Source organism: Populus nigra, chromosome 5 (assembly GCF_951802175.1).
Source record: "Populus nigra chromosome 5, ddPopNigr1.1, whole genome shotgun sequence".
In the NCBI taxonomy this organism is placed as follows: Eukaryota; Viridiplantae; Streptophyta; class Magnoliopsida; order Malpighiales; family Salicaceae; genus Populus; species Populus nigra.
The window spans coordinates 15,253,638-15,275,555 of record NC_084856.1 but is presented as its reverse complement, the minus strand read 5'-3'; the positions used below and the strand labels follow the sequence as shown (position 1 = coordinate 15,275,555).

General features: G+C 32.4%; 3 protein-coding genes and 1 non-coding gene across 6 annotated transcripts; 2 read left to right on the top strand and 2 right to left on the bottom strand.

The window, feature by feature from the left end:
* Positions 1-3,297: 3,297 nt before the first annotated feature.
* On the top strand, positions 3,298-4,485 carry LOC133693667 (glyoxylase I 4-like). The gene is made up of 3 exons (XM_062114929.1): positions 3,298-3,551; positions 3,649-3,766; positions 3,875-4,485. The coding sequence occupies exons 1-3, from the start codon at positions 3,382-3,384 to the stop codon at positions 4,163-4,165; spliced, it is 579 nt and encodes a 192-aa protein (XP_061970913.1). The 5' UTR covers positions 3,298-3,381; the 3' UTR covers positions 4,166-4,485.
* A 2,052-nt stretch (positions 4,486-6,537) lies between these two features.
* LOC133694011 (B-box zinc finger protein 18-like) lies at positions 6,538-9,054 on the top strand. 2 transcript variants are annotated; one of them, XM_062115420.1, is made up of 5 exons: positions 6,538-6,942; positions 7,439-7,535; positions 7,659-7,774; positions 7,865-8,104; positions 8,663-9,054. In XM_062115420.1, exons 1-5 carry the CDS (start codon positions 6,850-6,852, stop codon positions 8,663-8,665), a joined length of 549 nt encoding a protein of 182 aa, XP_061971404.1. In that variant the 5' UTR covers positions 6,538-6,849; the 3' UTR covers positions 8,666-9,054. The 2 variants fall into 2 exon arrangements, with proteins under 2 accessions (XP_061971404.1, XP_061971403.1); XM_062115419.1 differs by having other exon boundaries at positions 6,549-6,942; positions 8,657-9,054.
* Positions 9,055-12,014: 2,960 nt separating this feature from the next.
* On the bottom strand, positions 12,015-12,087 carry TRNAE-CUC (transfer RNA glutamic acid (anticodon CUC)). The gene has a single exon. It is a non-coding gene; the product is annotated as a tRNA-Glu (tRNA).
* Positions 12,088-16,252: 4,165 nt separating this feature from the next.
* Positions 16,253-20,350, bottom strand: LOC133693238 (PHAF1 protein At3g51130-like). Of its 2 annotated transcripts, none has more exons than XM_062114417.1 (15): positions 20,058-20,350; positions 19,879-19,961; positions 19,687-19,761; positions 19,520-19,587; positions 19,326-19,431; positions 19,173-19,233; positions 18,914-19,080; positions 18,629-18,691; positions 18,335-18,382; positions 17,898-18,011; positions 17,706-17,796; positions 17,547-17,599; positions 17,009-17,113; positions 16,825-16,887; positions 16,253-16,501 (listed from the first exon to the last, which is right to left on the bottom strand). In XM_062114417.1, exons 1-14 carry the CDS (start codon positions 20,179-20,181, stop codon positions 16,840-16,842), a joined length of 1,206 nt encoding a protein of 401 aa, XP_061970401.1. In that variant the 5' UTR covers positions 20,182-20,350; the 3' UTR covers positions 16,253-16,501; positions 16,825-16,839. The 2 variants fall into 2 exon arrangements, with proteins under 2 accessions (XP_061970401.1, XP_061970400.1); XM_062114416.1 differs by having other exon boundaries at positions 17,697-17,796; positions 20,058-20,348.
* Between the last annotated feature and the right edge of the window lie 1,568 nt (positions 20,351-21,918).

The window sequence follows — 21,918 nt, the reverse complement described above, 5'->3', positions numbered from 1 at the left end:
CTTTATGCTTGAATCTTTGCTTTGTGAATGACATGATCGTCCAGGTGAGTCCAACTCAAGGGAGAGACTTGGAAACAAAACAGGTGATTCTTGCGAAAATTAGAGGGCATATCAAGGTTGGAAATTTTGATCTAGTTAGCATTTTTTGTTTATTTATTGAAAGAATAAATTTTGATTTCAAAATATTTTGATGTTTCATTCCGAGGTCTTGCACTATATATATATATATATTAACTTTAAATTATATAATAAAATTATAATGTCAAGTATTTAAATATAATTTTAAGATTTAAAATATTTCTAAAAAATCAAGAGTGAAGACTAAAAAGAGCAATATTATATTAATGTTATTATTAATTATATTAATGAAAATAATAATTATTATATTCAATATTATTATTAATATGATAATATTAATGTTTACCAATAATGAACAAAGACTAAATCATATAGTATCTACCAAGTGCAAGTTTAAATAGATTTTATTGCTTGATTCTAAACTCTCTTTTGCTAACCAATATATATGAGATGTTGCTTTCCAATATATTGAGTTTATGCAGCACGTTATTCATAAGGTTTGAAGAACTACCAGGGGGAGCATAATCTGATCTGGTTCGTTTGTTTATATGACAAAAATTGTGTTCTTTGTCCAAGCTTTGAGAAGTAAACTTGTAAGGGAAGTGTCAACATTGGAGGGTAGCTTGGTTTGCTCTGGATACATTTATGAGTCTACGGATTTTGCAGTGTACTGCTTGATCATGTGTTGTATTTTGTTTAGTTGTTTTGGTATTACTTGAAGCAGCGTTCTTTAATGGGCTAAGTTCCTAGTGTTTCTTTGGATATGTTCGATTCTATCTGCAGAATCATGTTAGGATTGTCAATTTTGGAAGAATTTACTAACGTTTGACATTACCGATTATGGATGTGTAAATTGTAATGGCAAGGCCAAGTCTGAATGGTTGGCTCTATCCATAAAGCAAATAGCTGGGCTTAAAGGAAAGCCTCCCTCCAATTATGTCGCGACTGAATTGGAATTATTGGGGTGGAATTTTTACTCAACGAGGGTAAAAGTAGAGCATTAGTAAATCTACAAGGACAAAAATAAACTAGAAAATCTCCAAGGTGTATTGCTAGTTACAAGAGTATCACTTTCATATCTACCACACATTAACTTTGGAATCGGTGAAAGGGGCTTGCCTCCATATATTTGAACGAGGAAATCGCCAAACGGCTGTGTATTGTGGCTACCAGCTAGGAGGCTAATGCCACCGCCCTTTCCAATTGCGTGATAGATTTTAAATCCAATGTTAAAAAAGACAAGGTAATCTGGTGAGAGGAAACATCAAAGAAATTTCGAAGTTTTTGGAAGCTAGTAGTTTGTCCCGTTGAGTTTTGAAGAGCTTAAGCCTCCCTCAAATCACCACTTTATGGAGAAACAAACACCTTGAGGACATATTTGGCCAGCTCTTGATTACCTCCCCATTAGCCACTCCTTTTTCACCCATCCCTAGCTCACCTAGCTTAAAAAAATAATCAAGAAAGCTATTCCAAGAATCCAATAGGAAAATCCTGAACGGGGGTTCATCCTGTCTACAGCCTTATTCAAATTTTCAGGAGGCTAAAAGCCATAGTCATTAACCAAAAATGGATAATATATTTGTTATCGCTGATCAGCAAAGAAACACCATGCATGCCATGTTGTAATTATTGGTTCCCCATATTCTTTGAGGTGTCAAGTTCAATCCATCTAAGAAGACAACAAGATGTATACGGTATATGATTTGAAGACAAATGATTAGGAACATAAAGAGCCCGGTCATTGCTTTCAACGATCACTTTTGCCGGAAGACATTAATAACAAAGTATATATTTAGCTTATTGCCATCGATTTCATTTGTAGGAAATACAAGTTAAGTACCGAATGACAAATAAATGAATAATTTCATAATTGATGCAATCTGGCTAGTAGAAATTAAGGCTTCTAAACAGTTCTATGAAGATCTACCATAAATAAATTATGTAGATGGTGTAGCAGATATTTTTGAATTTGTGAGACAAAATTAAATCCAAATAAAGATCACTCTAAACCACTATAGTGGCGAAAAAAGATTATAATTTTTAATTATATTGTTTTATACTTAAATTTTTATAGAAAATTCTCCATGTCTAGTTCTATGAGTGATCAACTTTGCTGATTTATCTGTAAATGGATTTTCTCATATTAGACTTTGAAGATTATGTTTGATTTAGTTTTGTTATTTTTTCTTGATAATTAAGGATTTAATGATTTTTAGCTATATTTCATCCTTTTTTTAGAGTTTTGATTTTTTTTTTACCCTATTAAGGTTGGTTTGGTTTCAGGTCTATATAAAGACTTGTAAATCACCTATAGAAAGGTAGACTTAAACTCTATTTTGACTAATTTTTTTCCTTTTTTTTTTTTTGGCTCATTATTGTCCTTATCAAGCTTCCACGTGCATAAGTTGGTTTAAGAGCCCAACGATCACAAAGTTATTTTTTATTGTGTGGTGTAATCTCATGTTATTTTTTATTATTGAATGTTGTAATTTCATGTTATTTTTCATACTTTTTTAAGATTGTTTTAGGCCTCCAAAAAAACTTGTAAATCTCCTTTATTATATTAATATTTCAAAAATAAAATAATATTTCAGAGTTCTGTGTTTATACTTCATTTTGGCCACTTTTTTGCCTTTATGTTATCGTTGCTGTGATTGTCATGCTTTCACGTGCATCAATAACCTTGTTAGTAGGAAATGGAACACTCCTGGCCTATTGAAGATATTATCATTGGAAATTGTTAGGTAAATTTTGTCTATTACAATACCAATACACTAGAATAATATACACAAAACACAGATGAAATTACAAAAATGCATGCATTATCATACGAGGATTACTGTTTTTTTTTCAATGTCTCGTGTTTTTAGTCTACCTGACAATTTCTCCGAATTGACAGGCTTGAGCGAAGATCACACAAGTCACATTCGAACAAATTTATTATATATCTAGCTTGCATTTATGCCTCTTGAAAAGTAAGATGGTGATATTTATAAGCGATGATCTAGTCCCTCCACTCCAACAGATGTGATGAGATGTATGCAACTTCCAAGGAGTTGCCATGGTGGTTGATTGATCAGTACAACATCGAATGGAGAGAACCTGCCAGGAAAGTTCCTCACCCATCAAGGACAAGAACAGTCCAGCGTAAATTTGAATTCAAAGTACCAGAGATATTTCCAAAATGCTGCTTTATAAAAGGAGCATTCTAGTAATGTGTTCATGCATACAAAGAGAGTAACAAAGCTTGAAGTGAGCAAGTAAAGAGCGGAAAAAAAAAAACAAGAAATTAAAGAGGTAGAGATGAAAATTGAGATTGAGGAAGTCAGCAGCCATGAGGCACTTCCCCTCCTCTCATTGAATCATGTATCATTGCTGTGCAGATCAGTGTGGGCTTCTGTAAGGTTTTACGAGGATGTTCTGGGCTTTGTTCTCATCAAACGCCCCTCTTCTTTCAATTTCAATGGAGCCTGGTTAGTTCATTTACTTGCTTTGCATTTTCAGACATTAAATATACGTTCATAATTTAGTTTTAAAAACGAAATGACTGAAATGTCTGATTAAATGCAGGTTGTACAATTATGGTATCGGAATACATTTGATTGAGAACCCATCAATTGATCAAGAGTTTGACACCATCGTCGAACCACGTCCTATTAATCCCAAGGATAATCATATGTCCTTCCAAGTAAGATTTACGAGTTCCAAGCTTGAGGAAAGAAAATGCGCAACTATAATTGTGATGATACTGATGGGAGTCTTCTCTTTTTTTCTTTTTTCTTTTTTTGAACAATAGTGCACCGATGTTGGCCTTGTCAAGAGGAGGCTGCAAGAAATGGGAATGAGGTATGTGACTGCTGTGGTGGAAGAAGATGGCATCATGGTGGATCAGGTGTTCTTTCACGACCCAGATGGTTACATGGTTGAAATCTGCAACTGTGACAACATCCCAATCCTTCCTCTCTCATCCTGCCCATTGAAGCCGAGAATGGGAAGTTTCAAGAAAGCAGCACCAAGTAACTGTGGGTTCATGGAGAAAGTGATGATGGAGAGCTTGAGCATGGATATGATGAACATTTCATTTTGAGTCGCAGAAACAATGATCACTGATCAACAAGTTCGACTTGTTTTTGCCTGTCAAGAAAAAAAAATTATAATTGTCCTGTTGCAAATGTATTTTACTATAGGTCCTGTACGTTGCAGGGTCTAGCCTTGGGTGATGAAGATTGAAGAGTGAATATTTTGGCCATCTGGTACTTAATCTTTAATAATTAAAATTGCGTGATTGAACAAGACGCATTCTGTCTGTAAAAAACCTGTGAGCCTAGATGTGGCTTTTGCATGTCGAAGTGCAAATACATGGTGTCATCAAAAGTTTTTTTAAATTTATTTAATGAATTCCTGTAATATGTCCAGTATTGAATTTTCCAATTGTATTTTATTTTTAAGAAAAGAAAGAAATGATGCATTTGCCTCTAAATAATTGAAGAAGATGGCATTTAGTCATGTCATAGTTGATTAATTGTTGTAGGACAACTAATTAAACAGTAATAATTATCAACTTATCCTATTTGAGTGATTATGGTACAGGGACGAGTTGAAGAAAATAAAAAAATAATTGAAAAAATTAAACCATAAAAAAAACTGATTAAACCGATTAAAATTTAAAAAAATAACCGGTTCGGTTCGGTTTTGGTTTTATAAGTCTGAAACTGAAAAAACCGAACCAAACTGAACCAAAACCGGAAACAAACCAGAAAAAAAAACCAAGCCAAATCGAAAAAAACCGAGCCAAAACGGAAAAAACTGAGTCAAACCAGTTTGAACCGATTTCGGGTTTTTAAAAAAAAATTTAATTTAGTTATTTTTTTAATAAAAATTGAATCAAATCGAAAATGATATCCATGTGCTACATAATATTCTTTGGCATCCATCATTCTTCACAGGTGATTTTAATCACATTCCTTAACTATGAATTTCTAGGCTACTGAAATTCAATTAAATTAATGAAAAACTAACAGAGCTAGGCAATCCAATGCATTCACACACAATCGTGTTGTGTATTTGTATAGGGCAATTTATTTTCTTATTTTTTTAAGTCACATAATTTCCTTTTATTTTATTTTTTCATATTAATTTTTTTCTAGATTAGCTTGATAATTTATTTTAATGGACTGATGTTTTTATAGCTAGAAAAGCATCTTGTCATTAAATTGATACTCAGTTAAAAAAAAAAAAAAAGTATTCAGATTTTATAGTTTTTATAACCCACATGTGTTCTAGTTTCAGTGTATTTTTTGCTATGTGGTTGTGGATTCACAGAGGAGATTTTTATCATGGTACTGTATATGGTATCCACAAGTATATTTACTGTGCATGGCACTTGTAATTGAATGACAATTACATCAATAGTAAAGTAGTTGGAGGCCTGATTGGGGCTATGTTTACATTAAAGTTTCAATAAATTTTGATTTTTTAATTTTTAATTTTTATTTTTATTTTAGATTATTTTAATGTTCTAATATCAAAAATATATTTTGATGTATTTAAAAAATATATATTCTAAAAATAACCTCAACTATATTTTTGAACATGTATATAGTGTGTTTGATATTGTTATATATAGTGTTTCATAAAAGTATTTTTTCTTGAAATATATTAAAATATTTTTAAAAGTAACGAAAGAGAATCTTAGAAATTGAATGGCAATGCCACCATCAATATAGTGTAGAATCTATTAAGCAGTGTTTGGCACTATAATTTAAAAGTGTTTTTTAAAAATTTTAATTTTTTTTATTTTTTTTATTTTAAATTAATACATGTTTTTATGTTTTTAGATAATTTTAATGTGTTAATATTAAAAATAATTTTTAAAAAAATAATATATTATTTTAATATGTTTTTAAGATAGATTTCACAGCATCAGCATGTCACAAACATCAAGGCACGGGATGCCACGATGCCTTGCCATATCTTCTTAGATCCAACCTTTATGACTGTGGGGCTGCAATGTTTCTTTGCTTAGGGGGCAATATCCTCTCATGCCATACATAATTTTTTGTTGAAAAAACCTTTGATATATATATATATATATATGAGAAAGATTTGACGTGCAGTAGAACATGAATCAGACAGCTATTATAGAAATATTACAGAATTTTTTAATAATTATAGATATTCGATCCAGCTCATGTGTATATTAACAATTATATAAACTGAAATTTATAACCTTCAAACTGAGAATAAATTCAATACCTTATCAATTCAGCTACAATTAAATATTACAGGATTTGATAGGAGATGCCTTTGTCTGAACGGACGGCTAGGCTTCAAAGAAAAGCAAGAGCTATATAAAGAAATGGACCCCTTGTCAGAAATCAAAATGGTGGGCAAGAATAAACTCAAAGGCACTATCATCCTCAAAAACAAACCCCACTGCCTTTGAAGTTTGTGGCCACGAAGACTGAAACAAAGTCTGAGAAAATATAAACTAAGGAAAAAAACACTCCATTTCTTGAGGTGTGCGCTTACTCAAACCACATGTGTCATCTCTTGTTAGAATATCTCCAGGCCCCTCTTCACCCCTCCATATTATGTCCCTCTCTTTCTATCACCACCAACAACAAAAACATTAACATTTGATAGACAGCGTAAAAATCAAATAGTGAAGCTGTGTCTTGTTGTGGTGTTTGTTATCTTTATTAAAAGAAACTGTACGTAAATATTTTTTCTATTTTCTTGATTTTGGAGAAATGAGAGTGAGAGATAATTATGCGTACCCTTTGTGACGCTTGTGAAAGTGCTTTTGCTATTGTTTTCTGTGCTGCTGATGAGGCCGCACTTTGCCTTGCCTGCGATAAGAAGGTATGCTTTGCTTCCTTTTTTAACTGTTCTTGTTTGTGATCCTGATGTTGAAACATGAAAATCATTTGTTATTTGGATTTCTAGTGGGTTTGTGGATGGTTCTATTTATTGGACCAATTGTTTATTTTTCTCATGCTAATTATCGGTGTCCTAGAGAAAGGAACTCTATGCTCCTGACTCTGCTGCGACTAATTAAGCTACCAATCTGTATAAAGTTTTACCAGAGACATTTAAGTAGAAACATCTCACAATTGTTTCATCTTCGATAGGAAATGATGGATGTTGGACACTATTTCTTGTAGATGCTCCTTTTATATGCTTTCTTAGTTTTCTTTTCTTGTATCAATAACCACATGACATAACTTCCCCTGAGTCGAAATTTGAACTTGACATTGCTGCTTCTACAACTCATATAGAGTTTTAGGAATTTGAAATTGGTCAATATTGTTGCTGAACATCTGATATTAAAGTTTTAATCTGTCAATTGGATTGGCAGGTTCATATGTGCAACAAACTTGCGAGCAGGCATGTTCGAGTGGGTCTGGCGAATCCCAGTGAAGTTCCTCGTTGTGATATATGTGAAAATGAACCTGGTATGCAGGCTCTTTCTCGTATATTCTCTCCTTAAAGGCTGAAGCATTCATTAATTTGGTATTTTGGACAAGGGTTTGAACTTTGAACGTATGTTTTCTGCTTCAAAACGTGCATGCATGCAGCTTTCTTCTACTGTGAGACAGATGGAAGTTCCCTTTGCTTGCAATGTGATATGACTGTTCATGTTGGAGGTAAAAGAACACACGGGAGATATCTTCTGTTGAGACAAAAAATTGAGGTTTGTCATTGTTTTCTGTAGAGAACTCCAACAATTTTCTTCCTTTTATGTCTAATTCCCTTAAAATTTGATTTCTCTGGTTGTTCATAGTTTCCAGGGGATCAACCTCAGCCTGAGGACCCAGCACCGCAACCTATGTATCCAGGGGAGACAAGAAGAGGACAGAATCGGCCACAAAAGGCAACAGCAGGAGAGAACAGACAGAATCGCCAAGCTTCTCCAGTTCTGATGTCAGTCACTAATTCTGATGGGCATGACAAGGTGGATAAGAATATGATTGATTTGAATATGAAGCCTCATCGAATTCATGAACATGCTTCAAATAATCAGGTTATTGTATTTTCATCATCCCTTCGCCTGAATTGAATCTGACTTTATCTGTATGATCTACTAAGGATAAGGGCACATTTTGCATCCAAAGAAATGGATTGGATACTATCTATTTCTATTTCTTGGCATCTGAAGGTAGGCTCATTGGAAAAATTTACTACTCGATGAAAGACCACAAAACTATAAATTCTCTCTTGAAAAATTTAATGAGATTCTATGCATGCAAAGAGATTGCAATTGCATTACGATTATGCTGTGAAAATATATAAATATGATACCAATGTTTGGTTGGGTCAATCCTGCCATTAGACCTACATTTCACAATTCTACAGTGAATGTTTTTTTCTACTGGAAGTTCCAGTAAAAGATGTGAAGGTGCACTAGGCTGATTTTTCAAATTCAAACTTCAATGGTTAGAACCTGGGTTGTAAATCTACAGAATCATTCTACTTCTATGTGAAATGTGAATCTGGATGAAAGTAATAAGCATAAGACCTAATCGTGTATTCTGTTTTCCAAGAATACCACTTGAGACCTCTTACCTCTTCACAGGAACAGTAAAATTTTTATATTAACGGAGCGGCCGCGAAGCTGAAAGCAGGGTTCCTATGTTGCCTGGAAAGCTGGAAAAGAGCAGGGTTTTTTCTATGCTTCTCTTATCAAGTAGTTGGCATTTCATGTTTCAATATTTCATTTTCTTCTCCCCTGTTTTCCTTTGATATGGATGATGTGCTTTAAGTCTTGCAGATGGATTTTTACCAATAATGTAGTTTAGTTGCTAGACAAGCTTTGGACGGTATAAACATCTATTGTGAAAAAACATGCGGCAATTATAGATGGGTATTGTAATAGGAGAGAAACTAGAAATAATTCAAGATTTAATATGGTTCGACAATGTATTTATATTATATTTACAAGAGTTATAAATTTGTATTTTTACTATATCAAAATAGGATTATATTGTTAAAGTAATTCAGATCAAACATAAAAGGAGGCTAGAATTCTCAATAATCTGTTTATTATGAGTGCTTGAGTTAACCTAAATACAAAGGAATTATATATAGGTTAAACTGAAAATACTATTCTACCCCTAATAAATAAGACTAGATAAATATTATTTAACATCTCCCCTCAAACTCACGATACGGCAGCTACAACCATCGAGAGTTTGTCAACTAGAAAACAAAAACGAGAGATGGAATGCGCCTTGGAAAGAATCTGTAATCTGCAAGGAAGAATGAACAAAAGGCAAAGTAATGGTGTCATGCTTGAGATGATAACGAGTAAGATGACAATCGATTTCAATGTGCTCAGTTCGCTCATGAAAAACCGAGTTGTGAGCAATCTGAATAGAACTCTAGTTGTCACAATACATAGGAGTAGGATGAAAAAAGAAAACTCGCATATCAACAAGTAACCAAACAATCTCTTTGGTAGTAGATGTCATGGCAGAAGCTGAAGGAAAGTCGAAATACCAGATTTTGCAGAAGCGGAAGACAAAATATTACTCCAAAAAAAATTGCAGAAACTGAACGCAAATACCAAATTGCAGAAATTGAAGAGAAGAAGAAATACCAAAACAATTGCAGAGACAGAACATAAATACTAAATTGCAGAAGCTGAAGGAAAGTCGAAATACCAGATTTTGTAGAAGCGGAAGACAAAATATCACTCCAAAAAAAAATTGCAGGAACTGAACGCAAATATCAAATTGCAGAAATTGAAGAGAAGACGAAATACCAAAACAATTGTAGAGACAGAACAGAAATACCAAATTGCAGAAGCTGAAGGAAAGTCGAAATACCCGATTTTGCAGAAGCGGAAGACAAAATATCACTAAAAAAAATTGTAGAAACTGAACGCAAATACCAAATTGCAGAAACTGAAAAGAGGAAGAAATACCAAAACAATTGCAGAGACAGAACATAAATATCAAATTGCAGAAGCTGAAGGAAAGTTGAAATACCAGATTTTGCAGAAGCAGAAGACAATATCACTCCAATTTTATTTTTTTTAGAAACGGAACGCAAATATCAAATTATAGAAATTGAAGAGAAGACGAAATACCAAAACAATTACAGAGACAGAACAGAAATATCAAATTGCAGAAGCTAAAAAATCCAAAATAAAGGTTTAGATATTAATTCTTCAGCCGTAAGCACAAAACTTGATATTCATCCTCCATCTTTTAATTGGTCAAACAACCCATGTCTGATGTTTTGAAAAATGGATCTGAAGTTAAGCTTCAAAGGAATGCATTGAGTGTGCTGGAACATCCTACAGGGAATGAAGTGGATGATGATAACGATTTTGATACTAGCAGTGGCTCTGACATTGGTGAACATGATTTCTATAGGGGCAACGAGTTTCATAAAATTAGCAAGCCAAGGATTCGACCAACCAAGCTTTGATACCATGTTAAAGTAATTCAGATCAAACATAAAAGGAGGCTAAAATTCTTAATAATCTGTTTATTATGAGTGCTTGAGTTAACCTAAATACAAAGGAATTATATATAGGTTAAACTGAAAATACTATTCTACCCCTAATAAATAAAACTAGATAAATATTATTTAACATATAATATATATATATATATATATATATATATATATATATGTAGTTATAATAGACCTACACCGCTCAAGAAATTCTAGTCGCACGAAAAATTGTTGTTATCGAAGGAGTACTGATAATGTTTTCATAATACCCTTTACTGTGCCGTAAAAGTGTTACCCCCGTACTCTCCGATCTATGAATCATTCCTAACAATAAAATAAAAAATAAATCTCAGAGAGTCAGATGTCATTGTTCCCCTCCACTCCGCTATTTGCAAAAGATGTAACCAAGTGAATAATACTCGCAGAAACGACGTTGCAAGACATTTCTTGAAAGTCTAGAGAATTTGTTGTACTATTTCAGAATATTGCGAATGTGAGTTTCCAACTGTTCTTTGTCTTAGTTTTAGAAGGCGAAACGTTGTTTTCGAAAGCAGACTTCTGATCCGTCTCAGAATGCATCCAATGGTGAAACATTGCCTTTCGCGTCTTCTGGCTCAGATATGAATTCATTTGGAGAAGACCTGAAATGCTATAGGGCCTACATTCTGAATTTGAGGGAACTTTCCCCGTATACAATCTAAAAGAAGGGCGGTTATCGTAGGAAAGTTGACACATTTGTTCCCTCTTATTACATTAATTTTAAATAGAGATTACAACATCATAGTATCTACTAGAGATCACGGTGTTATGAAAAAGAGATTATGGCAGACAAAATCATGGAGACATGATCACAATATCGATGAAGAGCAAGTATCTCCATGCCCCCTTAAGCTCAAGGAAAGATTGGACCGAAGAAGAGCTTGCGGCAATTAGGAAGAAACTTGGGAGTACTTAATTGTTTTGTTAGAATATTGGCAATTTGTTCAGGACCTCCTAAGATATGTGTCAGGAAAAGAGTGTCACGAGCTACTTATTCCCAAACAAAGTAAACATCGATCTCAATATATATGCTTGGTGTGATAATGAGAAGGCAACATCCCCCCCCATAAGCATTCTCCCTGCTTGCTTCTAGGGATAACATGATCACATGAGTGTGGGCTAAGCAAATGCTTCCACCATTTATCCTTGTTGTGTTAAGCAAATGATGCTTTTCAAAATGGAAGAGCTTCCTTAAACTCGTACTGATAAAATTGCAGAACATCAAGTCTGCTATGGGATGAACCTGATGCGTGAAGAAGGACAAATGTCATTTTTATACCAAATCTGCAATCGCTTTACACAAGTTTGGATGACCATCAAAGATGTTAATGTACTCTATCTTCAAAATAAGAAGGTTTCTCCAGTTAACTGAGAGTTAAAAGGATAAATAGAGACCATGTCGTTTTGTGCAGTGGGAAAAATGGAAAACATTCCGTTGCCGGGACTTGAACCCGGGTCTCTCGGGTGAGAGCCGAGTATCCTAACCAACTAGACTACAACGGATTTGTGTCTCTAGTTAGTATTCAAAGAAATTGATTGTTTTCCCTTTCAACCATTACTGCGGATATTTTCAAGCGACTTTTCCGCATGAAAATTTTTTTTATTATTTTGCTATGAGTGGATAATTATTAAGTAACATTCTAAAAGGCATGGAAAAATTAATGTAGCTTTTCCACGCCTTTCACTTAGTAATATATTATATTATTAAATTTTTTATTTAGTTATTAGATTTTCATGATATGAATTTCGAGTTTGATAGGTTAACTTGATTTAACGAGTTAACTTGAATTTTTTAATTTTAATTAATTTTTTTCGTTTAATTTAGTTTGTTAATGTTAAATTTCTTTCTATTTAATTATCATACTTTTATGACACGTATATTGGGCTTGACGAGTTAACTTGGTTTGATGGTTTAACCCAGTTAATTCTGGGTAAACCCGTCAATTTTTTTTTCTATTTAGTTATCAAACTTTCATGACGCGAATCTCAGATTTTACGAGTTAACCTGATTTGAAGGGTTAACATAATTAATTCATATTTTTTTCTTTTTCTTCATTAGTTTTTTTCTTCCTGTTTGTTTTTTTATTTGTTTTTTTATTTTTAATTAATCTATTTAATTATCACACTTTTATAAAACGACCTTATAGCCAGACCCACATCCAATATTCTTGGGTTCGGTGTTGCAGTCAGGCTCACTTAAACTTGGGTCATGCAAGTTTAATGTTATTATTAATATTATAAATATTACTTTTAGGTCAGGCGTTGCAGCCAAACCCAAAACTCTTGGGTATAGCTTTACAGAAAAACCTAACACTTTTAAATCTTAATTTTTTTATATATTTTTTACGCAAAAAAAAGACCCGCGGCATCGCGCGGGTCATATAACTAGTTATTAACTAAAACCCGTTTGTTTCATATAAAGTAATTTTAAAAAAAATATTTTGTATTTATTTGTTAAAGTAAAATTTATTTTGATTTTCAAGAAAGTATTTTTTTTATTTTGGATAGAAAATACTTTTTAGAAGTTATGAAAAATTTAGAAATATCATGTTATTTATTGATTATATCAAATTTAATCCTTAAAATTTTAATTGTTATATATTTTGTTTTAAATCTTATTTTTGTCAATTTCATCCCTTAAAATTTGATTTGATTTGATTTTTATATCAACTTTAGTCCTCATTTTTATGATTGTTATTTGTTTTTTTCTTGTCATTTTCTTAATTGAAATTTTTTATCTATCAAATTTGGTTCTTATTCTTTTGATTGTTATTTATTTTATTTGAAAGAATTTATGAAATTGTAATTATTATTTTTTAAATTTCATCATCTTTCAACTTTTGTATTTGTTAGATTTGATTTTCATTATTTTGATTGTTATTTATTTTATATGAGATAATTTATGAAATTAGATTTTTTTTCAATTTCATTCTCATTCAACTTTTTAATTTGTAAGATTTGTTTCTCATTATTTTAATAAAACTTAAATATTAATAAATTATTTTCCAACATATTTTTCATGACATAATCAAACACTAGAAAGTGTTTTTCAACTTATTTCTCATGATACTACATTTTAAAATATATTTCATTAAGCGTAAACATCGTCTTTACATATCTTGATTAAAATAAACATGAAACTATGAAACGCACCTACAATATTGACATATTCTTTTATCACGTTGAAAATAACTCTTCTTGATTCACAACTATTTTTTTCATGTTAATAATGTGTTAGCGGCATATGCACATTCATTTTTGTGTTAAAAAAAATTGAACTAGCCCATGATGGAGTGCAAGTCATAATTAAGCTCTATAATGCTATAATCTATGAGAAAGAGAGAATGCAACCCCTTTTTTCCTTTTACCTTTACTTGTAATAAAGTCATGAAAACTTCAGTCTGGATTGAGCTTTTCACAACTACAATCTTAGGTTGGTAGACTGATTGGGCTTGATCTGGTTGACCAACTGATGGGTTGATAGACTTGGCCACTATTTGGAGCGACTAAACTTACCACTGGTTTAATAGGTTAACAAGGTATTTTTACACTCACTTAAAAAAACAAGTCTTCTATCGAAATAAATGATCCTCTAATGCTTAAGTTAGTACATATAGGAGAAGGAGTAATGTACAAGAAAGAGAAAAAGATTGAGTAGGGAGTACAAGGAACAAAAAAGCGTGAGGTACATGAAAGTTGCTTTGTGTGTGGAGTCTTAGGCCATTGCTCATGTTTATTACCTGGTGATCAAAAATATTTGTATGCCCTGGTCATATGAGCTTACCTCATGGAGAGTTTTCTTCTAGTGAGTGTTGTTAGTCATTATACTATTGATGGAGAGGTTAATTCTTGTCATTGGTAGTGATTCCTTGTTGTGCTATTGACGAAGAGGTTGGTGATAGGTCAATACCCTTTAAGGTGATATATGGATAGGAGATTACTATTGACAAGAAAAGATATTCATTGCATGTGAGGAGAGTTGGTGCCCTTGTATTGTAGGTGAGGAGAGCAGGTTGTTAAAATAAAAAAAATCTGGCTTTTTCTTTTTCAATTCTATCATTTAAAATAAGGTTTTTATTTCCTTTAGGCATCTTTTTTTTCAATTTCATCATGTAATATGAGATTTTTATTTAATTTTATCTTTTAGTATTGGATTGATAGTAAATTGTTTTTTGTATTTTTTTTACCATATAATAAAATAAAATAAAAATCTAGCTTTTTTTTTTCAATTCTATCATTTAACATAAGGTTTTTATTTCTTTTAGGTATTTTTTTTTCAATTTCATGCTTTAATATAAGATTTTTATTTAATTTTATCTTTTAGTATTTGATTGATAGTAAATTGATTTTTGCATTTTTTTTACCATATTATAAAAAAAATTTAATTTAACTCGATAGAGTATGTAACCCGAGTTGTAAGTTTAGTAGTTTAACTAAAATTAACATGATATTTTTTTTTTGTTTCCTTTGATATTTTTTTTTAGACCTACTCAACCGACAATGTTATGTTGAGATAACTCTCAAGTAATTTAATTTAAAATTTAAACTAAGTAAAGAGTTGGATCAAAAGTTTTTGAATTTAATTTGTTATACTGAATTTAATAATAATATCTAAAAGTTTATGCGGTTTAGATATTATATTTTTTTAACATTTAAAAAAAATCTGACACAACCCACCACAAAAATCCTGGCAATAAACTAGTTTTTGCTACAGAGCAGACATGCAGACTCAATTTTTATCGCTAAAAAAATATTAAGAAACCAAAAATAAAAAGGGAAAAGGCCAAGGAATCACTGGCCAATCTTACCAGGCTCGATAGCATTTCCTACAGTGCAAAAAGGCCGACAATTCATTAACGGTTATTACTAACTGCAGGGTTGTCATTTCCATTAGTGCAGGGGGTTACAGCTAACATACAAGACCCAAAAGTTCGTTCTCCTCTTCATCGCTGACAGGGTTCTAGAGACCGAGAATCGTTATGCTAAAATGTTTTTTCTCTTTATCTCACATCTAGTTATGTTTAATTATAATGCTGGGTGGTCTCTGCCTAACACGTACATGGACAATATCACCCCTAGAGGATGGTATGGCGGGGACAAAAGCAGAGAGATGTATGATCTCTCTCCCCAGCACTAAAATCAACTTTGATTTGGCATAACCAACACTTACAGTTAATCAATCTGTAATCAACAACTAATCATATAATTAAACGCAGTTATTAATCCTGTTTAAGTTGATTTCTGCATGAGTACATCCATGATATTGACAACATACGTGCCACGCTTGGATAACTTGTTAGTTTCGCACGTCTTGCAGGACTGTATTTTACGGCCAGTACAGATGCTCAGGCCCGGGGGCTGATTTTGGAGGAAGAGTGTCATGGTCCAGAGAGCTAACTGAAGAACAGGCCCTGCCGTTCATTTCCACTGGCTTCATTGACGGCATGAATTGCTTCTCAATTCGCAAGTTATCTTTAATTAAACCATAGCAAATTTAATGATTTTCATAAGCTACCGATACGATTAATCTGGTTATTGATACTGGAAATTTGAGAAGACTTTCTGTTGCTGCTCCTTAAGAGTGAAAACTTTATGCTTTCAATTCTTCGCAGGTTCATTTGAAGAACAAATTACAAACGATCAGACTGAGAAAGACGAGGAAACGAAGTGATCCAACTTGAATACACATGCAACCTGAATTATTGAATGCAGAGCATTGGAATTCTTTTTATCAAATACAGTAAGGTACACCCTAATAATAATAATAAACTATAAATGAACTGCACAAATCATATGTACACTTTTAACATAGCTTCCCCCGTGATGAAAGCTCTTACACTAAACACGCTAAATGCAGCTTTCTGTTCAACATTCTGTACAATATCCAGTTGCACCAGGCAAAGTGACAGCATCCAGCCTAGGTCAACCGAAAAAGGAACAAAAAATAAAGAAAACAAAGGAAGATGTTACCAATAGCAATAAACAGCCTTGGTACGAGAGATTTAAGTCAAGTGATTACAAGAATTACAATGACCAAGGACAATGATTGAAAATGGCAATAGAGTATTTAAGACAATAACTCAAGATAAAAGACTTGCAAAAAACAACTTTATAACAAGGATTGAGTGAGACAACCCCAACACAAAGACTAATGTTAAACAAAACGATAACAGACAAAAATTTCCAACATAAAAATACACATTAAATCTCTAAAGAGAAGGATTCATTGGCATTACGTACCAGAAAAGATAAACATCACGACTGGAAGAGAGTTACAGTTGCAATATAACCATTCTTCATCACCTGTCAACACCAGAATAGTAAGAACAGCACCAAAAACCAGAAGTGGATTTCAAAAAAAAGAAAAAGAAAAAACCTTTAGCAAGTGCACAAAATTGGCAAGTGAATTTATCCAAAAGCTCACCTCGAAGGCAATGTTCTGATATCCATATACAAAAGTGGAACCAAAAGGATTGCTTGTAGATCCCTGTGTTTGAATAGCTGCTCGACCACAGTCCCCAAGGATCTCCTAATTTAGAAGCAACCATAATGCACTCATGAAGGTCAAATAAAAAAGAATTATATTTGATGCTAAGACTGAAATTCTCGTTGAGGGCATGCACAAGTAATGAATCTAATTACATGCTAACACAGCTATAAGTGGACATTAGATGTGAATCAGAACCGTTTAGAAGACAGGTTAAAGCGCAGAAGACATACAGTAAGATCCTTGATTTCATTAATTTTTTATTGTAAGCACAATAAACAAAAATATCCAGAATTTCTTCAGAATGAATTAATAGTTGAAAGATACTCGATGCAATCAGTAAGTTACTGTTGCCAACAAACAGATACCGCTATGCCTATAGGAAGCTTTTGTCATTTATGAGCATAATTACTGTGCCATTAGATTTTCCAGATAGAAATTGGGGGGAAACACTACAGCAGCTTTAAAACTTTACCTTCACCTGGTCCCATTTTGTGCTTGGTGTAATACTCTGTTTGGAGTTGTCAACTTCATCAAAGACCCACATGCGAGCAAGAACGAGAAAGAGTTTATTATTTTCTGCATCAACAACAACTAAAACCTTCAAAATCAGAAAAGAACTTACAGTCAGAACCTTGGATGACAAAATTGCACTTGATGTACGAATTAAAATCTGCATGACCAGGATAGTTTGTGTGCAAAACAAACTTTTTGATTCTATGAGTCTGCAAAAATAAAATAAGGTTATCAGAATACTTCCAGATAGAAAGATAGTTGAACAGAGTCATGGCTAAAAGTCCTTCTGAACAGAGAAAGATATATGTACCTGTCCATCAAATAAGATATCCAGACCACGAGTAAAGTAATTGTAAAAGTAGTCTCCACAAAGGGTTGTCCTCGGGCGAAGGTCAGAAGCAGAGTGAATGACCATTTGGTCAACCTGTACAGCTACCAAAATTAGTATGTGTGCCAGCAACAGCATGGTTAAGTGAATGCACTGCTAAATAATAATGATTAAAAAAAAAAGATGATGAAGGTCCATCAGTTAATGTCCTTTCAACTCATGCATGTACCCTGCCATTATCCAGCCTTATGTGTGCAGAAATTTTCCTATCTCCATCCCATGTAGTTGTAATCACGAAGTCCAGGTGAGAAGTTGGTCACTCGATTTGTCTATTAATCTATAAGGGTCCTATTTCTCTTCATCAAACTAACATTGCCTATAAAAGATTTAACATTGCATTTCCAGGATAGCAACGCTACCTGCTTTTGATGAATTCCACATGGACGACCTAATTCTGTCCATACATCCTGCATAGAAAAGGAAACACTGAGAAACATACAGTATAAGTGATTTGAAGCACTTATAATCCCACGTAAGAGAGCACACCATGATGAAAATCTCAATTATTGTTCTACCCTAATATCTTGTGAAAGCCATGTATGGTATCATTGTCGCATTCATATCTCCTGGGCATATACCAGCATAAGGCAGCAAAAATGATCTTTTGCGGAGTATAATACTAGAGTACAGCAGCATAATACATAAAAATTTACCTGTGGTGATGCACCAAAAGGAATATGCTGCCCTCCAACAGAGAAATATAATTCTTCCCCAAGCTGCAGAGATAAACATTGCATTATAAAAAATACGAGACAAACATCAAGAAGAATTTTTAACCTCTTAAGAGATAAGAAACCACGATGCTAATTCTCAAATCTGCATGGCATAATCCTTATTCTAAGGTTGGTCCTTGCATGGGTGAGCATGTGCGATTCCCATAAGTCATTAATTGAACAGCTTAATAAAAGAAATGGAAGGGTCAAAGAAAGAAGTCAAACCTTAACATGCACCTCTTCCATATACAGGTTACCAGGAAGTAATGGAGGAGCAGAAGCCTTATGCATAAAAGATCCAACACCTACTTTTTTATCCGCAGAACCATCATATATAGAGACTCGACATGTAACTGGCGTAGTGCCATCGGGAAACTCTAGTGGCAGTTCCGCTGTCAAAAAATGAAAACAAATCAAACTAATTAGAATATTGAAAAGCAGGATGAAACAATTATATTTGCTTGTCTAAATTGCAATACATTACCTTCTCTACCATGAAAACAATCTGTATACTGGCTGGGAATCGGAAAAGCAAATGACAAACCCTGAAAAACCAACATAAAACAACCTGATCATCAAAGCCCAACAAGTTGCAAAGAAAGAGATATCACCATAATTGCATTTTTCATGCACATACTGGGTAAAACAAAGTGTACACGCCTCTATCTTTGTCGTAATTCCCAGGAAATGTAGGTCCAAAAAGCGCATATACAGCAACAAAAGTAGCTAGATTTGATGGTCCCCTAAATATAAAAGTAATAATCAAAACACAATATAACAAAAACATAAACAAAATCATCAATAATTCATGTGAAAAAGAGAATAGCTTACCCAATAAGAGATGTAGCATAGCGCATTTGAAGACGTTTCACATCGAAAATCTCAATCAATCGTAACCTCTAAAATAATCAAAATAAAAACACAAAATGCATTTAAACAACTCAATTACGGGGAAATAAAAATCAGAATTGAGGGCGAGGAAAAAAAAGATGCATTACTTGTGACCACGGATCGAATCGAAGATGAAACCCATGATCAGGAAAGCTGATAACAATATCAAGTTTTAATGGCTCCTACACATAACCCCAAAAAAATAATAAAAAACATAAAATAACAAAAGAATCGAAAAAATGTAAACTCGAATAAAATAATAAAATTCTTAAAATCGAAATCGAAATCTAAACAAAAACCTCATCGAAGTACTTCACATGAACGACGTCGTATATGCTAGGTTGTTGTTCAATCTGTGCAAATGCTTCACATATTGGCATCCCTGACCAAAAAAAAGGCCAAAATCAGAAAATTTAAAAAAAAAATCAATTCATAATCTCTCAATAACGGTGTCGTTTAACGGGGATTGATTGCTTACCCAGAGAGAAAGGACCGATGCCGTTACCCGGGCGGAGATCGAGAATGATAACGCCCATAGCAGTGCCTTCACAGCGGCGTCGCGGTCGCTGTGACTGGTGGTGATTGTGGTGGTGGTGTAACATGTTTTTTGCTGGGTTGGGTGTTTTTGATTGGTTTGATTTTTTAGCTTTGGATAGGGATTACAAAAGTCCGTTACTTTCGCGAGATAGTTTGAATGCTTTTATACCAAGTTTTTGTCTGCACGATTCGTTTTGTTTTCTATTATTTTCAGGTTGTTGTGGTTCGGTCTGCGAAATGACAGCAACATTGTTATGGTTTCTAACCTCAATCTCACTCCGTTTTAACTGTTACTGTGAGAAACTGAAAGGCAGGTCAGAGTCATATTGTCTTTCCGACTTTTTAAATGTGATTTTACCTCGAATATTGTTTTTATAATTTTAATATCCTGATATAAAAAATAAAAAATAAAAAATTTATTTTAATTTATTTTTAAGGTAAAAATTATTTTGAAATATATGATGCACTATAATTTTAAAAACATATATTTATCTGCTTTCTAATATCTCTCAACACTATTATTAAACTTAATTCAATTTAATAAGTTAATAATACACTAATTTAAAATTTGATATACATCAAATTTTAAATTAAAGTAAATGAAAGTTGATCTAATCGAACAATAGATTAATATATAAAATGATGGTTTTATGAGAACCTGGTTTAATATTTAAAAAAACAACTTAAAAAATTAAAATAATATTATTTTATATTAATTTAAATCAACACTATTTAATCTATCAAATATTAACTTCACCCTTAATAATTTTGCCTCTAAAGTCTCGGTCAAGAAGGTTCAATAGATTTCTTGACGAGAAATAATAAAAAAATCAGTTCTCCACTTTCAATTATCTTGGATTTAAATTTAAGAGGAAGCCAGAAAAAAAAATTATTATGCATAGAAAACAATAATGTAACATCAAAAATAATATTTGGAAGTTCTTGTTGTAAATTATAAATATAACATTTTATTATTATATAAGAAAAAAGAAATGGGAATTATTGTTGGCACCTTACCCCCTTTTCTTCCCTTCTCTTTCTTTCTACGGACATTGAAAGTTGTTGAGTTTATTCTTAATTGTGGTTACCTTCGAACAGTTTTTTGTTGTTTTATTTTGTCTTCAATAATCTCAGATTTAGTATATGCTTACTACTAGACATGATGTTTTGTGGTATTTTAGTCCAGTTTATTTTGTATTATTATTGTTGTTTAAGGTTCTTGTTTCTTGTTTTTGTCTTTCCTCTCATTGGTCTTTATACCGCAATGAAAATTTTACGCAAATTATTAATTAATCTCTCTTCAGATTCCTTATCGGAAAAAAAAACAGAGAGAGAGAAAATAAAATGTTTTGTTAGGATAATTATGATCTATTTGAGAGTGTGATTGTAGTTATTTTTTAAAGTATTTTTTATTTAGAAATATATCAAAATAATATTATTTTTTTTAAATCAGCACATCATAATGATCTAAAAATATCAAAAAAATATTAATTTAAAGTAAAGAAAAAAATATAAAAAATTTAATTTTTTTCAAAAGTATTTTTAAAATGCAAAAACAAACAGCATCTTGTTTCGTTCTCTATATTTAAATAATCCTATTATATCTTGATTGGTTTCGGATATTAGATATAGAAATCTTACTCTTTTTTAGTCTAATGAAGTTTTTAATTTCAAAAAATTATTATTGACAAATTTAAGTATGTTTGAGTTAAGTAAAAGAAATAAAATAATAAAGAGTTGTCACTTTTATCATGAATTAATTATAATAATTTAAATTAAATTCAATAGTTTAAGTTTAATGC

What these genes read in the sequence shown, in the direction of transcription:
- LOC133694011 (XM_062115419.1), top strand. Translation starts at nt 6,850, where the DNA reads ATGCGTACCCTTTGTGACGCTTGTGAAAGTGCTTTTGCTATTGTTTTC. An exon ending in GCCTTGCCTGCGATAAGAAG is followed by an intron (nt 6,943 to 7,438) that starts GTATGCTTTGCT and finishes TTGGATTGGCAG; the next exon opens with GTTCATATGTGCAACAAACT. An exon ending in TATATGTGAAAATGAACCTG is followed by an intron (nt 7,536 to 7,658) that starts GTATGCAGGCTC and finishes GCATGCATGCAG; the next exon opens with CTTTCTTCTACTGTGAGACA.
- LOC133693238 (XM_062114416.1), bottom strand. Translation starts at nt 20,181, where the DNA reads ATGTTACACCACCACCACAATCACCACCAGTCACAGCGACCGCGACGC. An exon ending in TGGAAGAGGTGCATGTTAAG is followed by an intron (nt 18,692 to 18,913) that starts GTTTGACTTCTT and finishes TTATCTCTGCAG; the next exon opens with CTTGGGGAAGAATTATATTT. An exon ending in GTGGAATTCATCAAAAGCAG is followed by an intron (nt 18,012 to 18,334) that starts GTAGCGTTGCTA and finishes GTAGCTGTACAG; the next exon opens with GTTGACCAAATGGTCATTCA.
- LOC133693667 (XM_062114929.1), top strand. Translation starts at nt 3,382, where the DNA reads ATGAAAATTGAGATTGAGGAAGTCAGCAGCCATGAGGCACTTCCCCTC. An exon ending in TTCAATTTCAATGGAGCCTG is followed by an intron (nt 3,552 to 3,648) that starts GTTAGTTCATTT and finishes GATTAAATGCAG; the next exon opens with GTTGTACAATTATGGTATCG. An exon ending in ATAATCATATGTCCTTCCAA is followed by an intron (nt 3,767 to 3,874) that starts GTAAGATTTACG and finishes TTTGAACAATAG; the next exon opens with TGCACCGATGTTGGCCTTGT.